Source organism: Beta vulgaris, chromosome 4 (assembly GCF_026745355.1).
Source record: "Beta vulgaris subsp. vulgaris cultivar EL10 chromosome 4, EL10.2, whole genome shotgun sequence".
Lineage (NCBI taxonomy): Eukaryota > Viridiplantae > Streptophyta > Magnoliopsida > Caryophyllales > Amaranthaceae > Beta > Beta vulgaris.
In genome coordinates this window covers 29476710-29495516 of record NC_079205.1, presented here as the reverse complement: position 1 = coordinate 29495516, position 18807 = coordinate 29476710, and the positions used below count along the sequence as shown (strand labels likewise).

General features: G+C 34.0%; 2 protein-coding genes across 2 annotated transcripts; one reads left to right on the top strand and one right to left on the bottom strand.

Moving 5' to 3' along the window:
* Window positions 1-128: 128 nt before the first annotated feature.
* On the top strand, window positions 129-4287 carry LOC104907469 (hypothetical protein). The gene has a single exon (XM_057394258.1). The coding sequence runs from the start codon at window positions 2997-2999 to the stop codon at window positions 4002-4004; it is 1008 nt and encodes a 335-aa protein (XP_057250241.1). The 5' UTR covers window positions 129-2996; the 3' UTR covers window positions 4005-4287.
* A 6686-nt stretch (window positions 4288-10973) lies between these two features.
* On the bottom strand, window positions 10974-11336 carry LOC109136478 (uncharacterized mitochondrial protein AtMg00300-like). The gene has a single exon (XM_019252601.1). The coding sequence runs from the start codon at window positions 11334-11336 to the stop codon at window positions 10974-10976; it is 363 nt and encodes a 120-aa protein (XP_019108146.1).
* Window positions 11337-18807: the final 7471 nt, after the last annotated feature.

Below are 18807 nucleotides of genomic sequence, written 5' to 3'. Positions count from 1 at the left end.
TTCTTCCAACTTCTCTCTTAGCAGCAGCGGTACGTTGGCGAGACTTAATCAATTATCTTATAATTTCCTCATTTAGCATGTCCTTGAAGACAATTTAGATTTTGCTTTGTTTCCTCAATGATAAAATTGTACGGAATGCTGCATGGAGATTGCTCGTGTAGCTAAGAATGCTATAGTCAATGGGAAGAATTAATTTGGCAGAGGGGCGTTATAGACTTCTAAAATACAACATTTCGTTATATTCTTTAGAAAAATGGACAGGACTAATCTCACCTTTTGCTCATAAGCCGAAAATAATCCCACATTTGGATTATTCCATAATAATCCCACCTTTCTACCCTATTTGCTCATTTTGGTCCCTATGGCCGATAACCGGTTGAATATGTAGTGAACAACTCAAACCCAATTCACCACCATTTCTGATCTACTCACAAGCACAATGCCACCTGCCCCACCACCCCCTCCCTTCTCTCCTCCCCCCTCCTCTCCAATTGGCACTCCACTCGCGCCACCTACTATGCCACCAGCGACCCTCGACATCGTTGGCTTTGGCGATCTGGAGAAGGCTGACTACGGTAAAGACATTGTCAAGCTGAGCACTACTTTCTCCAAAGGCTATATCTGCTACCCCAGTTTTGAGGTCTGTTGTGTTGTTGACAGAGGTTTGGTGGTGGTTGGTAGCAGTGTGGTTGTGTTGTGATGGTGTGGAGCGAAATGGGGTTGTTGCCAGTAGTAGTGGTGGGGGGTGGTGTTGTTGGGTGGGTCGTGGTGGTCATTTGTGTGGGTGGTTTTAGGTGTGGTTGGGGTTGTTGGGTTGGTCGTGGTGTTTGTGGGTTGTTCTACCAATCACCAACTTATTTCAATAGGTCAACGACCAAAATGAGTAGATATGGTACAATGGTGGGTTTATTATGGAATAATTCAAATGTGGGACTATTTTCGGCTGATGAGCAAAAGGTGGAATTACTCCTGTCTATTTTTCATCATTCTTTTTAAATTAGGGAAAATTTCAAAAAACTACCTTTTATAACACAAAAATTTCAAAAAACTACCTTTTAAATTTTTTTTTCAAAAAACTACCTTATATAAGAAATCTGTTTCAATATACTATCACTTAAGAGTAAAAGTTATGTTTGACCGTTAAGTGAGGGTTGACTCTCACATGGTAGGTCACGTGACCTCTTAACCATTTTTCTCTCTTCAATTCTGATCTCCCTCGCCAAAAAAAAAAAAAAATCTCAGAGTCTCTCACCTCATTGACACACAAGCCATGAATTTCTCTTCACAATTACTACACTCCATCTACCAAAATTGAAGAAGGGATATTAATAAGGTGAATTGAAGAAGGAATTCGGTATGTCATTCTTTTTTATTTTTTCTTATTGGCTTTATCTGGGTAAAAAAATTGACACTTTTATCTGTTTTAATTGGGTAAATCGCATCTTAGGGTTTAAGGGGAATTGATGGTTAAATTAAAATGAACAAATAATTAAAGTAATTATGTGGTAAATTGATGGTAATATTGTAATGAATGTAATCTACAGTGCGTGTTACTAGAGTAAACCAAAGAGGAAAGTCTTGGAGGAAGCTAAAAAGAAAACAGAACATGCATTCCTACTTTCCATTTTTCAGATTTTTTTCATCTTCTTTGCTTCCTCTACTAAAATTGTCCCTCAATTTATCTCAATTAAGAAAGGAAATAAATTTAGGAATTTCAAGTAACCTTAATCAATTAATCATTAAAGCAAATGCTTTTGCATAATCTGATAAAGAGCGAAGAACAATATAGAGAAGATGAGGGGAGAGATTGTAGGGAAGAGAATAGGGTTTTCATGAAAGAGGTGTCAATGTGAAGTCAAAGGAAATGTGAAAAAACGAGAAAGAGATCAGGATTGAAGAGAGAGAAATGGTTAAGAGGTCACGTGACCTACCATGTGAGAGTCAACTTACATTTAACGGTCAAACATAACTTTTACTGTTAAGTGGTAGTATATTGAAAGTTGAAACAGATTTCTTATATAAGGTAGTTATTTGAAAAAAAAAAATTAAAATGTAGTTTTTTGAAATTTTTATGTTATAAAAGGTAGTTTTTTGAAATTTTCCCTTTATATTATTATATAATATTCTTTTTCTTGGGTGTTTCAGCAAGGTTTAGGCTATGTTCAGTTCATCTTATTTTTGCTTATTTCAGATCAGATCAGAAAAAATTAGTTCAGATCAGAAAAAATAAGTTCAGATCGGATCATGCTTATATTTAAAAATCATTATACTATTAAATATTTTTCATTACATATTAGTAAAAATTATAATAATTGAATATTAATAAAGTACTCATTGAGACGAATCAAACAAGACCCCATATGACTATATTTTTTCTTATATATTGAGAAAAAATCTAAAAGATCAGATCTTGTAATCAAATCAGATCAGTTTAGATCAGAAAAAATAAATTTAGATCAGATTAGATAAGTTCAGATCAAAAAATTTCAGGTGAACTAAACATAGCCTTAATTTCTTTCATTTTAACTCTTCGAATGATTATGTATAAATGGGCACTAAATCTTGGGTTCTGTTTTATGTTGCAATCAGTACTTGCAGTTATTGTACTTTATGTTGGGGAACTACATTTCACGTCAAGTTTCTGGACCTTTGACATTCCTCCAGCTTTTTCTGGTGAATGGAAGAAAGAAAAAGTGGGATTTGTTATTATTGTCATTAAGTGAAGTTGGTATTTAAAAGTAGTAACAGTCAACAATTTAATACATTTTTATTTCAAGTGCTGCATCATTGTTGATTAGCAATTATGAGCTCTCTGCCAAATGCAATCTACACTTTCATATACATTTGAAGCAACCAAGCAGGTGAAATGTCGTCTTCTTCCTTGCACCAACCATCTGACAAATCTTAAGCTTCAAACAAACTCTTTTTCTCTTTTTAAGAGAGATTATCTTTTCTGAAGCTCAAATCTTCCCACCATCAGTCCCTCTAATATCTCCATGATGGAAACTATAACTCTTGAAACTGGAGATGCAGATTCCAATTCTGTAGTTGATGTCTCTCGGCCATTTCACTCAGTCAAAGAAGCTGTTGCTATTTTTGGCAAACGCATTCTCCTCAGAGAAATCCCGTCACGTTTGGAACCCCCAAGTTCTGATATAGGTGAAGTTACATCACCTTCATCTGAGTTTACGCCAAGTTCAGAAAAAGCCCCTGGTTTTGCTGTCGAAATTTGTTCATCAGAGTTCATGGAAACTCCCGATAGAACTCTGAGCATTGCTAGCAAAGGAACTGTAGACTCATCTGTTGAACAACCTGCACCAAGTCCTCGAACTCCGGAAAATGTGAACCATTCTCCAAGTTTTTCCTCTGGAAAGGACATACCGCCACCTCCATGCATTTCTAGTAAAGGAATTGTATCCTCATCTACGAATGAACCTGCACCAAGTCCTCAGAATCTGAAAAATGATAGCCATGGGAAGATAGTACATGGGAATGATCTAGTTATGATGTTAATGATATTAAAGAGGCTAGAAAGCGAGCTGCAGGAAACGAAGATGGAACTGAAGCTGCTGAAGGAGAGAGAATCAAAGACTGAGGTAGCATTGGCTTCCTTGAATGCAGAGCTCCACAAGAATATGTCTAAGATTGCCAAGGTTGAGGCTACTGAAGCAGTAAATGCAGTAGCTAATCCAGCAGCGACATTCACTGATGAAGGAACTCGAGAGATAAGTTCTCGAGATGAGGAGAGGAAAAAATTTGAAGTGATGTTGAAAAATGTGGATTCCCCAACTTTAGCTCAAATATTGAGCATTAGCGATTACGATTGCTATTTTGGGCACAACAAAAAGGTGAAAAAAGCGATGAAGAAGAAGCCTATTATTCCATTGGTGACTGATATAATTCCGTGGAGGAAGAGATCACCACCAAGCAATTCTATCTCTCGTCCTTTTTTTTACTTGGCAGTGACCCCTTTTATTTTCCTTCTCGCTTTAGCATTGGAATAGTCACAATAAGTGCAACCAAGTTCTAAATGGTAAAAAAATTTCACTCTTATTAAAAAAATATGCCACAAAAAAGCAAGAGGGGGTTACAATTTTTTTGTTTCACCACTCTACTTTATTGTAGTCCCAAACTTTCTCTCTATGCATTTCTTGGTATATGTGTACTTTCTCTATGTTTCACTTATTGTGAAACGAAAAAAGTATATCAGTTCATTTTGTGTGGTCAAGTTGTTAAGCGTTCAACAGTTAAAGAAGAAAATTAAAAGAAGAGAAGGGATAAAAAATATGTTTTGAAAATTTATTTGGATTGCTACCCAGAACAGTGACGATTTCTTGTTTTGGTGTGTTGTACCACAAAGTTTATATAAGCATATTCAGCACCCCATGTAGGACAAAAGTTTGGCCTCTTTGTGAGTTCGAGATTTGGTTTTGATATTCTTTTTCATTATAATAATTTTTGAGCCCAAATTGCTCGAAATTGTTTTCTTTTTTTTTGCATAAAATAAGCCAACATTTTCGTGATCTTCTCAAATAAGTTAAACTTTAGATTATTCCTGATTTAATTAAATTTGTAAGGCTATTTTCTTCTATTGATCAAAATACTTGCTATTTAAATAACATGTTTTTGTTTTAATTTTCGTGTTATGCTTCCTCCCTACCCACTCAACAACCACTACCACCAACTTTTCTGTCCTTACCCAACCATCGTCACGACTCTTTCTCTCCTCATCCACCGAGCAACAACTGTCACCACCTACTCTCTCATCATCCCCCAACAACCACCAACACAGTTGCCAAGCTCCTTTCTCTTTCCATCGAGCGCCTGTCTCCCACCCAACCTTATTTTTTTGGGATCAATCTCCAACCATATTCTCTTCGTTCTAGTTGTTTTTGGATGGGAATGGTGTTTATTATGGTCGTTTGGAATTCGACTGGTGGGTGGTAGGTATTTTGGGATCAAATTTGGGGTTGGTTTGTGGTCGGGTTTGGTGGTCAATTTTGGAGTTTGGTTGATGGTGGGGTTTGGCCGATGGTGGGTTGGTTGGGTTCGGTGGTTTTGGGGTTTGGCCAGTGGGGTTCGAATGGTGGTGGATTTCAAATGGTGATGCAAGGGCTTATGGTGGTTGGGTTTGAATGGCAGTGGGGTTTGGGTGGTAAGGATTGAATTGTATGGGTTTAGTGTTGATGTCGAGAATAGGGGTGCATGCTGTGGTTGTGGTAGAGAAGATCAGAAGACATTGTCAAGAAGACTAGAGGAGGGAGGAGAGAGTGAAAATGATTTATATTTTTTTCTAAATGTAAAAATTAAATTTAAAAGTAAGAAATTTTAGAAAAAAGTTAAAATAAAAAGCAAATCAATAATATTGTGACACGTAGCACATGTAACCTATGAAATAGGTCTGAAACAGGTTAAACTTAATAAAATAAAATAACCCCAACAAGCTTGACTCAATTACGAATAATCCAAAAATTGATTTATTTGGGGAAGTTTCCGAAAATATTTGCTTATTGTATGAAGTTTTACCTTTTTTTTATTGTTCTTTAGTTCTTCGTTGGTCTCCTCTCCAAGCTTTGGCTGAAAGGATAATTTTTGAATGTTCAACATGAAGGAATCCGCATAATCTGGTATAATTGTGGGTGATTTGGCCGTAATGCTTCATAGTGAAAGCCTCCCCCTTTGAAGGATTCTAACGGAATTTCTAAAATGATAATTTATTCAATAGTTCTAAAGAGGCACTTGGATTTATTTTGCCTCTTGGATGTAGGTGAAAAAACCGGTTGGAAAAAGAAATCCTGAACAAAGGGACGATTGAACGTCGTCGGAAAAGCTACCACAGGAGATCCGAAGGTGGAAATTTTCACAAACATAAATTCAAATCTCCCCCTAATCCTTTGCACCAAACACACGAAAATCAAAGGGGGGGGGGGATCTTACTTCTCTATATTACATAATCAAGATAAGGAAAGAAATTTTATCTCCCCCTTATGAGACTGTAGATTTGTAAAAATAATTCCAAATTCCAATCGAAAAATTTTACACATCCTAAACCCTTTATTTTAGGAAAAAAAATTCGAACACTAATAAAAAAAATTCCTCCAAAGCAACACTATCAAATTACCCCAGGAAAGGAAGAAACTCCATGCTTATGAAAAAACAAGCTCTCATTGAAGTCAATTCTAAACTATCCCTAAGAAAACCCTAATCTTTAACCCAAATAAAGAAAACTCCTCAGTAGTTTTTCAAGCTTCCTAAGCATCCCTAACTCCCATCCCTCAAAATTTGACCATGTTGAACTAAAAATACATGTGACCTCTAATAGATTCAACTCGAGAAGGACCCCAACAATCAGAATGTAATACCCCAAATTTTCAAAGCTTATTTTATAATTTTAATGTTTAATATTATTTACACTTAAATTTATTTTCACAATAATGCGATTTTATTCGATAACTATGTTTATTAAAATAATGATTTCATTTAGTTTGATTTATCTAACAAGTTTCAATTAAACCATTTACTTGTTTTATTATTAATTTCATTATTCTAAATAATTAAACTCCTTATTTGATTGTGGGTATCCTTGTACAAGTTGTCCATCCATTCTTAGCAATCCAAAACCCAAATACAAGTTCATAGCCCACATGTCTCTTAGCCAAAAAGAAAAGTTAAAATAAAAACAAAATAAAAAGAAAGAGGAAAAATGATGTTCTTCCTCATCTCCTCCCCTTCTCGCGTATGAATTCCAGCTCAAAAGAACCAATTTTCAACCCAAAATTCAGCCTTTGTCAGTAAAGAATTGAATTTAAGTCTACAAATATCAAATTTTAGGGATAAATTTTCAAAGGATAAACACCATAGACTTACACCTCACTTCAACCATTAATGGAACTTGACCAAAGCTCCAAATTTCTGACCAAACTCTCCTATAAATATTGAACTTTACCAAATTACTCAAGCAAAAAATCTCAAAAGGTTTGCTTCAATTCATTTCTTTCTTCCTTAATTTCTGATATTTTATTTCGAAAATTAAAAATGAAATTTTCAATCCATAAACAACCTCCCCTGATTCTTGAACCTTTGGAAACCACCACCACTTAAATTACCCCGACCACCTGAACCAAGTCGCCAACCACCACAGAACCGCCGACCACTGCCAGCCTTTCCTTCCCTTCGCACCTGTGCTCTCGCGCGCCAGGCACCACGCACACCACCAGCCTCTCTCACTCACACCACTGTCGGACCACTTGAATTCCGTCGCTGAACCTGGCCGTGCTTCGCCAAAACTGAGCACTAGAAAACGCCTTCACCTCCCTTGATTTCGTCAAAACTGAGCACTAGAATTCATTATTTTAATACTTTTAAGTTTTAAACTGAACCTGTTTTCTCCCTCCTCTTCTTTCGTTCTTCCTTCTAAGTTTGAGGAACTGAATTCTAAAAGCTTCCTTCTCCTTTTCTTTTAATTTAATTGTGTTTTAAAATTTGTTTTATTTGGTTACTTTTATAACCTTCCTAAAAATTAGCCTACTTTATTTAAGATAGTAAATTTTGAATAACTTAGTCATTTATAATGATTAATGATCTTAAATTTCTAAAATAAAATAAGAAGTGTAATAAAGTGAGTTTTCCATGTTTAAAATAATTATTTAAGTTAATGAAATTAAGGGTCTGTTCTCCCCATCTTATTTTCAGTTTAGTTCAGTTCAGTTTAACTCCAATTAGTTCAGTTCCAATCAGTTTAGTTCAGTTCAATTCAGTTCAGTTTAGCTCCATTTTTTTATAACCATTTTGTTAAAAATTATTATTATCTTGGTATAATTTATTTTACTAATTACTCTTATTATTATTATTGTTATTGTTATTGTTATTGTTATTGTTATTGTTATTGTTATTGTTATTGTTATTGTTATTGTTGTTGTTATTGTTCTTGTTCTTGTTCTTGTTCTTGTTCTTGTTCTTGTTCTTGTTCTTGTTCTTGTTCTTGTTCTTGTTCTTGTTCTTGTTCTTGTTATTGTTATTGTTATTGTTATTGTTATTGTTATTGTTATTGTTATTGTTATTATTATTGTTGTTGTTGTTGTTATTATTATTATTATTATTATTATTATTATTATTATTATTATTATTATTATTATTATTATTATTATTATTATTATTATTATTATTATTTATCTTTATATATCATTACTATTAAGTATTATTATTATTGTTGTTGTTTCTATATATTATTGTTGTTTATTATAGCTTTACTCATTATTTACTATTATTATTAGGAGGAACATGGTTTAGGTCAAAGCACAAATAAACCCACGTTTTTAGCCCATAAACCAATCAAATCGCGTCAAGACGGTTTATGATGTAATTTTTGCGGTCCAACCCAATCATTATTTTTATTACTAAATATTATTATATTATTAAATCTAATTATTAAAATAGTAATATTAATTTACTTCTTAGATATTATTGTTATTATATATCATCATCAAGTATTAATATATTAATACAAATAATATAAAATAATTATTATTAATTATCATTATTATCATTAACTATTATTATTATTAATATTAATTTATGATTTTCGCAATCCAACCCAATCATTATTTTTATTACTAAATATTATTATATTATTAAATCTAATTATTAAAATAGTAATATTAATTTACTTCTTAGATGTTATTGTTATTATATACTCCGTATCATCATCAAGTATTAATATATTAATACAAATAATATAAAATAATTATTATTAATTATCATTATTATCAATAATAATAATAATAATAATAATTATTATTATTAATTTATGATTATTAATATTATATATTTATAACTATCATTTAGAAATATCCAAAATACTATTATTATTATTATTCATTATTATTACTTATCATTATAATTATTATTTAATATTCATATTATTATTATTTAGATATTATTTATATATTTATTGCATTCAATTTAATTCAATTCAATTTAATTTAATGTAATTTAATTCAATTCAATTCAGTTCAGTTTAATTCAGTTCAGTTCGGTTTAGCTCCAATCAGTTCTGCTCAAATCAGTTCAGTTTAGTTTAGTTCAGTTCAGTTCAGCTGTTTTATGCCGAAGAGAACAAGCCCTAAGTTGAAGTTATCTTGTGAGTACTTAAAATGATTTCATAAACGATTTACTTTGATTTATAAACTCTCTTAAAATCATTAAGAATTTCTGTAAGTTATTTGAATTATTTAAATCGTTTATTTTACATACGTATATAAAAAGGGGTTATTTAGGAACTAACTTAGATCTCGTTGACATCTATTGTAGATTCCGATTTCGTAGACGAGGAATATCCAGAGTGCTAATCCGTTCGTGAACTTAATCTTTGGGTACGCGTCGCGAGATAATCTCCAATGTCCATCTAAACATAGATCCCGTTAGTGTAAAACGAATTGATTATGTGATTATTATGTGCTTATAAAGTTTATAAGTATGGACTATAATTATGGATTATCGACCTAATGCGAATTATGAATACGAATGACAAAATGGACAACGATTATGGATTTCGATTATGAATCATTACTATGGACGATGTACGATATGACAAAGATGTTTATTATACCGTTATTAAAATCAGTTAATGTCATTTAATTATATTATGATTATTATTATTATTATTATATTATTATGATTATTATAATAATAATAATAATAATAATAATAATAATTATTATTATTATTATAATAACAACAATAATTACTATTATGATTATTATTGTTATTATTATTACTATATATCATTATGATTATCATGAATATTATTGTTATTATTAATATTGAGGCTTTATGAAAGTTGGAATTGTTAAGAACTTGTGATAATGAAATGATTATGAATCTGAAGTGATAAATGAACTCAAGTGACGGTTGTGTTTATGAAATGATTATGAATCCGAAGTGATAAATGAACTCAAGTGACGGTTGTGTTTATGAAATGAGTTATTGAAACCGCTATAAATGGATTGAGATTATGATGGATTGAATATGTTCACACTGGATTGAACAAGATGACGTAAATGTGTAAGTGATTTATGTGATGACTTGATTAAAAGATGTTAATCACGTAAAGTGAAATATCGGAGGGAAATGATGAACAAGTTGCCCTGTATGAGGGGTTCAGCGGCCTCTACAGGTTCTCTGGTTACTATGCTGATTATTCTATTATTGTCTTCCTTCTATCTTGTTGTGATCCAAGTAGAAGGGGTGTGCACACTAGGCACTCTGTTATTATGGCCATTATGATATCCGTAGGTGGTTACAGAGGTTCGCCCCGGCCTATAATGCTAAAGTAGGTGGTTACAGGGCTTCGCCTCGGCCTACAATGTTGAAGTAGGTGGTTACATGGGTTCGCCCCGACCTACAATGTTGAAGTAAGTGGTTACAGGGGTTTGCCCCGGCTTACAAGCGTTCTCTTTCCTCTCCTTGAATAACTGGATTAATTGAATTAATGATATTGATCATTTAGTGTATATATATGTGTATATGTGCTATGACTTCCAAAAATATTAACTTACTACTTTACAAAGTATTTTCAACTTAAGTATTTTACGGGATGAAGTTGGAATTACTCAATATTTCTGATTTTTGGGATCTTGTCTCTCTTGTCTCTTATTAATATATTTGTGCGGGTGGGTAATCGATCGGGGCAACAAAAGGGAGATCTTTTAGAGTTGTCATCCACTTAGCATATGATTAGCCTCCGCTGGAACGCTGAAACACTTAATTAATTAGTAATGTTTAACGAACAATTCACTTGGTTGTAAGGATTAATGAATTTGAGTTAAGTTTGTTTTTAATTTAGCCTTGCATTTATTTCCAAGAAGATAAGTGCGGCGGTAGCATCACCCGTCGAGTTGAACCCTCGTGGATTTAATTTTTCCTCCAAAACCCGAGCTTTATCGATCAAAGAAGGGTTCGGGTCGGCGAGGGTGTTAAACAAAATGGATATAATCAATTGTGCCCTTTGTCCTCTGAAGACCCTTTGGAAACTTGCTGCGATGAAGCTTCCCAAACACACAATGTTCGCGGAATTCTAGATCCTGGACCTTGCGCCCACAAAGAAGATTCCTTTTTGTCAGAATTTGCATCCCTCTTTTACCCATATGTCCAACCTCATATGATGCAACAGCATCGGAACTTGTTATAGTAGAACCTTGTAGAAGATGTAAGGCACCATTTTTAATACCTTTTAGAACCACGTTTGAACCCTTGCAGACATCCATAACTCCACCTTCACCTTGGAAACTAAAACCCTTATTGTCGAGAAGACTTAAAGATATCAAATTCTTTGTCATCAGTAGATCGTGCCTAACTTCGTTCAAGGTACATAATATACCATCATGAGTCCTCAACCAGAGAGAGCCTATTCAGACTACTTTACAGGCAACACTGTTGCTCATAGAAATATTGCCCCATTTGTGTGCTCATAAGTCGAAAACCACTCATTGCATGGACTAATATGATACGATGACCTAAAATCAAGAACCCACACATCCTTATAATGTGAGTGGTTATTAGAAACTAAGACCAGATCTTCCTCAGAGTTACTATCAGAAGCTGTGAAAGCAGCATAACCTTCATTTTTTTTTTCTGCTGCTTCTTTTTCTTAGGACATTCATATTTCCAATGTCCTTTCTCCTTACAGTAATTACAGACACCATTAGTTTAAGGACCCTTAGAATTCAAATTTTTATGGTTCGATTTTTTTAACCTGATTTTCCACATCCCTTACCCCCAGTAACAACTAATCTCAATGCATAACTCTCTATACCAAAACCAAATGCCTTATTACAGACCTCTCTAATACGAAGAGCTGATCTTACTTTTCTGAGAGATATACTATCTTTCCTAACAATAAAAGATTTCACAAAATTCTATTATGATAAAGGCAAGGATACTAACAAAACTAAAGCAGCATCCTCATCATCTACTTTAACATCAACATTACGAAGATCAAGTAAGATAGTATTTCAAATTAAATTTAATGAAAAGTACCTTCAATGCTAACAAAATCACAAACTATGATTAATGATCTCAAATCTCAATAAAACTCTAGTGTTTTATCTCTAGTATAAACCCTAATAATGTACTCTCTAAAAACTAGAATATTATAAGTCCAAACTAAAAAACAAAACTATCGTTTTTAATGAAGGCTCGATTTTTTTCTTTCCGGAAATGAAGGGTGCGGGCGCACCACAATCAGGTGCGGGCGCACCACAATCAGGTGCGGGCGCACCACAATCAGGTGCGGGCGCACCTCCCCCTTTTGCCTCAAACTTGGATAGTTCAACTTAAAACGAGCATAACTTCTTCGTTTTATATCGAAATCAAGCTTATGACCAGTTGTTGGAAAGATATCGAAACGATCTTTCACCTTCAACTGGAATTGCCTTCATCTATCCGATTTGTTGTTTGAAAGTTATGTCCATTTGAAGTTCTCTATTCAAGATTCTATTATGCAATGTGCTCCTTTGTGCGAGCGGACATGGGGAATGGTGCAAGTGCATCATTTCTCAATGTGTTCTTTGCTTTTATTGACTTTACAAATTGTAGCCATCTTAGTAGTTTCACCTATATCAAGAACATGGCAAAACCAGGTGAAAGCAAATGTACTAGAAATTCGGTCAAAAATGACTAAAAATCTAGCAAAATTAAATGTCACTATGATAAAGTGAATGAAATAGAAGGGGAAAGGGAGAAGAAAGAGGGAAGAAAGGGGGGAGAAAGAGGATCAAAATGAGCTAAAAGGAGTTCATAAAGTACGTTTGAAATGCACTTGTCACTTTCTCCTCTAGGATACTCGATTCTTCGTAATCCGCACATGCCTTCTTCCCTGTCTTAGAACGAGGCCCCTGCAGCCCCTGTTGCTTCAACATAGCTCGCATCTTGATCTGTCAGAGACCTAAAGTACTTCTCCCAATAAATTTGTCAATCTTCACGTTCAAAGTAGGCATCTTTGTAAATCGAGAGTTGTAGAATTACAAACCTTAACAACCTTAGCTCTGATATCAGTTTGTTGTAATAGATGTAATAAACGAAGCAAAGAATACATAACAATTGACAAATAAAAATAACGTGGTTCACTAACAATGTGTCAACTACGTCGACAAGTAGAGGAGAAACAAATTTTATTAGTTTTAGGATAGAGTACATAATACATAATGAATACTTGAATGCTTTATTGCTTGAGGCTACAATGACCACAACTAGTATTTATATTGCTAAGGTTATCAAGTATCTTTCCTAACTATACTAGGGAACTAATTAATGAAACAAATCCCTAAAACGAGCCTCGACCAAAATTGAGACCCTACGCTACTTCCTACTGGCGCGAGAGGTAACATGAGGTCTCGAGAAATTTTGCATGGCTTCTGGGAAAAATATTAGTCTCTTTAAATCAAGGATTTTCTTCTCGAGAAGCACTCCTACTGTCACACACTCTCTCAAAAGCACAAACGTGCAGATTGATACTACAAAAGACTTGGGCATGTACCTAGGCATGCGCACCATTACGAGTAGGGTGACACGAGAGACACGCACCATTACGAGTAGGCTGACAAGAGAGACTTTCAACCACTTATGGGAAAAAATAGGCCGTCGATTAGATGGTTGGAAAACAAAATACTTAACCCTAGCAGGCATAAATATGCTAGCAAAGCCCACGATCTTAGCTGTGGCTACGTACTTTATGCAAACTGCCAAAATTCCGAGAACAATTTGTGATTATGTAGACAAAACAATGAATTTATTTGGGGTGGCTATAAGGAAAGAAGAGGAATTCATTTATTTCCATGAAAAGTGTTACAATAGAACCCCAAAACTTTGGTTTCAAAAAAACATTCAATTTTCATTAAAATATCCAACCAAACCTTTAGGGTGTTACCGCCGCAACTATTGTTAAAGATAAATGCAAGGCTAATTATTAAAATAAAAATTTAACTCACAAAACCAAAGTATCAAAATAAACCACTAAGTTGTCTAATTTAAGCCAAACAAAAACTAAACAATTTCAAATAACAATACTATAATATTTATTAAACTAAGTGAACTTAAAATATATATATTCACTCATTCCTGCAACGTAGTCCCTTTCACCACCCTGCACAATATAAATAGGAAAAGAATAAAGACAAACAAAAACAGAAAATTTACCGAAAGCTAAGTAACTACAACTCCATTCCGTAATATAATAATAGTTATATATTGAAAATAATTTTTATAGCATAATACAGACAAGTACTCCCTCCGTTTCCTAAAGATCTTCCCTCTTTCCGTTTAAGGGTGTTTCCGAAAGATCTTCCCTCTTTTGCTTTATTCCTTATTTGGCAAAACAAATTTCCCTATTTACCCTCTCATGTCACTATCATATGGTCCACCATTACATTATTAATTCAATTTTACTCCCTTTCTTTCTCCTACTTTAACCCCTTTTATTTGTTTATTTATCTTAACCCTTTCTCTCCTACTTTACTCACACCATGCCCCACACAACTTGATTTTCCTTGGTATCTGTAGGAACAGTAAGTGGGAAGATCTTTAGGAAACGGAGGGAGTATAACGTAGTACAGACAAGTATATGATATGCTTAACCATTTCAATTATTTCAAGTTTATATGAGTCATACAACAACAAATTTAATTATTAGAGGTGAGTTGAACGTCAGTAGGCCAGGACTAATCCTAGTAACCACCTACTTCAACATGGATCGTCACCCAAAAAAATTAAGAATAATGACCAATATCGTTTGCAGAACGATGCTAGTGTGCACACCCCTCACTACATGTGTTACACATAGCACATAAAATTTCTAACGGGATTCTAATTGTTGATGGACATTGTGAATTACCTCGAACGCGTCCCAAGTATAGCAATATTATCTAAAAGTCGCCTTCTACAAAATATCCGTCTACAACAAATAATATTACCTAAAGTTAGTCACTTGATATAATATCCCGAAAAAATAATTAACCAAAGTTACAAAATTAATAGTAACTGACAAAGTTAGATAACAAGGTTGAAAAGAAAAGAAATTTAAAACCTTTTACTTGAAAAAAAACGTGACACTGTCACATTTTGATAGATTTTTTTTGTAAAGATAATTCACGTGACAGCAAGTCACAAATCCCACGTGAACTTGCTGCACATGAAAAAAACTTGAGTGCTTGATTGATTCAGGCTACAATGATCACAACTAGTATTTATATGCTACATTATCAATTAGCTTTCCTAACTTTACTAGGAAACTAGTTAGTGAAATAAATCCCTATAACAAGCCTCGACCAAAACTGAAATCTAGCGCTACTTTTCGTGGGTGCGGCTGACCTGCCGGCACGGGCTGGATCCAGTAGGTAAGCAGTATGCTTGGCTCTTGCTGAGCATCGATCCTTCGGGCGTGGGAGAAGGAGGCTGCAGGCTGCCGGTCCTCCTATGGACGCGGTCTACACTCCAAATAACACTCCAGTCCAAGCTTTACACACTCACATGCACCATAGCAATATTCAAGGCATATTCAAGACTTTGGGCTCAAGTCTTATGTTCAAAATACTGTAAAAAAACGTTGTGATATTGACATGTTTCAACCCAAACCCGGTATGCCCAATGTTTGAAGAGGAATCACTGACAACGCTAAATTTCTTTGTGAAGGTATCCAAGTAGCTATTGGTGATGGATCTACTACTTTATTTTGGGATCATAAATGGACTAGTTTGAAACTCTTCATTGATGTGGTTACTTTTGAGGTTCCTTCTTCCTTAATGGGAGCCATAGTTGAAGAAATGTGGGAGCCCAATCAGGATCGGAGGTAGGATCTTTTTTGTCCTTATTTACCACAATCTGCCCTAAAATCAATCCAAGCCCACATATTACGCGAGGATCCAATAGTTGGGGATTTGGTTTATCGGAAGGACAAGTCAAAGGGTAAATTCTCCTTCAAATCCACCCCTCGGAACATAGTGACTCACTAGATGTAGAGTGTTGGGGGTTAGTTTGGAATGCTCTGGTGAATTAATGAATCTTTGCTTCCTTTCACTCTGTTGTCATGATCTTGTGCTTTACAATGCTAATTAGTTTGAACTTCAGATGACGGATAACCCTAAGTGTTTTATATATGGTGCTAGTAAAGAGTTTATGTAACACACTGACAATTCTTTCTTTTCCAAAATACTCTTCAGTTATAAAACTTAGAGAATCATCAAAGTATTATCGCCTGTATGATAATGTATCGGCTTATTCAGAATTTTGCAGCGGAAAACATAATAGCTAACTTTAGAATTGAAAGTTAATTGACAACAAAGTCAATTTCAAAAGTCAACCAACAACATCAACATTAAGTTAAAACCAAACCAACTATAAAGTATATAAACTAGTGTACGATAATAAAATTTAAACTACACAAGCTCTCCGATCCCGAACCCAATGATGCATCATCTTCAGACCTACAAATGACAATGCCCCATTGATCTAGATAGTCTGCTCACCAATAATGGATCATCACAGGATCAATGAGGCATAGCCATGTTCAACATACACAAACAAAAGCATGTAATCAACAAAGACGAGTACTACATGATAAATAAACAAACCTAACATGATACTACTTCATAATGACATATATAAATAATAATATAATAACTTGCAAATAACTCTTACTGAACTAAATTTCACAACCAATAATTCAATTACTTTAAATGGAATAGACAATGGAACAGGTTGTCTGACTAAAAACCAGCCTTCCCTTTGGAAGACGATATACGGGCGCGACTTCGTATTCCCATGACCTACGATATCGAGGTACTTTTTAAATAAAAATAGAAATAGTGATCAATCCTATCCATGGAAAAGCCATGGGCTACCACCATGTACTCCAACTCTATAGTAGTCCAACATTTCAGACACGCACAAGTCTAAAGTTATTGCTATCCATGTTTCACTTTACATGATTTACCATTTATTACTTGATATGAGACACAAACAACACATATAATACAATGATCAAACAATCACAACTTTCATTATTATCTTAGGATTAGGTAAGTAATCACACAACTTAACAACCCAAGATTAATTTCTTCTTTAATACAATCATCCGTATTTGTTGAACCTAACCAAAAACAACTTACCTTTCAAAGGTATAAAAATATCAACTTACCAAATAGGGTCATCGGTCCTCATAGAGTAGTGAAATAATAATAAAAAGAAAATAACATGATTCAATCATGATCCATACCTATATATATATATATATATATATATATAATATTATATATATATATATATATATATATATATATATATATATATATTTTCATGATTGACCGTGTGAGAGAAAGTGAAATCCTAGAAAGAGAAAGTAGATTTTCATGGTTTTGTACGTAGCTTGGATTATGACAAAAAATGTGGTTTTTATGCAAGATCCCCATTTCTTCTTCATGGTTTCTTCTTCTCTCTACTTCTCATACTTTTATCTTTTTGTTTATTTAAATTTTGTTTAGTTAGTTTAATCCATGTTTAGATTTTAGTTTCTTAACTTAATCTTATGTTAGATCTTGTGTTGATTGTTTTAGTTGCTCATGTTTGATTTATTTTTCCCTTCTATTAGTATTACTCTAATGATTATGATGATTAGTAAGTAGTTAATTAGTTAGGGGTTGGGGTGAAATTAAAACTCAAGCATGATTGATTCGGGTGTATGAATAAGAAGTTAGGGGTTTGATTGGGCTTCTTAATTGACCAATAGCATGATTATTATCTACTTGCATTCTAGTTTATTACCTTGATGTTGTTGATTGATGCCTTAATCAAATTGAGAGAGGAGATTAAGGTTGATGTTTATGCTATTTTCTTGCTTAATTGCTCATGGAGTCAGATTTGAGTGAGGATTTTTTAAATTGGCATTGTGCTTATCCTTGGATGTATGTTTGAGACCATGAGAGTGGCTTGAATGTAGGGCTTAGAACTACTTAAGAGCCAATAACCTCAATTAGTTGATTTATTCTTTCCCCTATACTTCGCCCTTCTTATTACCTAAATCATGATTGGATGGTGTTTATCCCCTTCTCGCAATGTTTTATCAATCTATTTTTTGTCTAATCACTTAACGTCTTCCTAAGGTCTTAATTATTTGGTTAATTTAGTTCTTAGATTAGCAAACCAAACATCTTGCTAAATCTTCGACTTAGCTTGCAACAATTAGCAACATTAGTGTTCTTCTTGCTATTTCCTGCGGATTTCGACCTTACTTATCACTTTACCTAGTTTACTGATTTAGTTAGGTTTTGTTTGACGATTAGAAGATTTTTAACGATCGAATTTCCCTTTGCCATTTTTAGCTTAGGCTTTTCAAGTTGTGGACAATTGTCGATGACAACTGGTTGTGGCATGCCAAACTAAGTTATGATGTTCTTCGAAATAAAATTCTTGACATTATTGGTAGTTATGCCTTGCACTGCCTCCGCTTCTTCTACCCAATTAGTAAAATAATCCACAACAACAATCACAAACTTCTTTTCCAGCAGCCATAGGAAAGGGTCCTAAATTATCCATGCCCAATTTAGCAAAAGGCAGAGGGAACAAAATGGGAGTTAGGTAATGGACGGCTTCTGGTGCAAATTTCCATGCTATTGATAACTATCATATTTCTTGGCATAAGCAAGGGCATCTTCTTTTAAGGTGGGCAAATAATACCCAATCCTCAAGGTCTTCTCTCTTAAGGCTCTTCCCCCAATATGAGATGCACATGCCCCTTCATGGAGTCCCTTCAAAACTTCA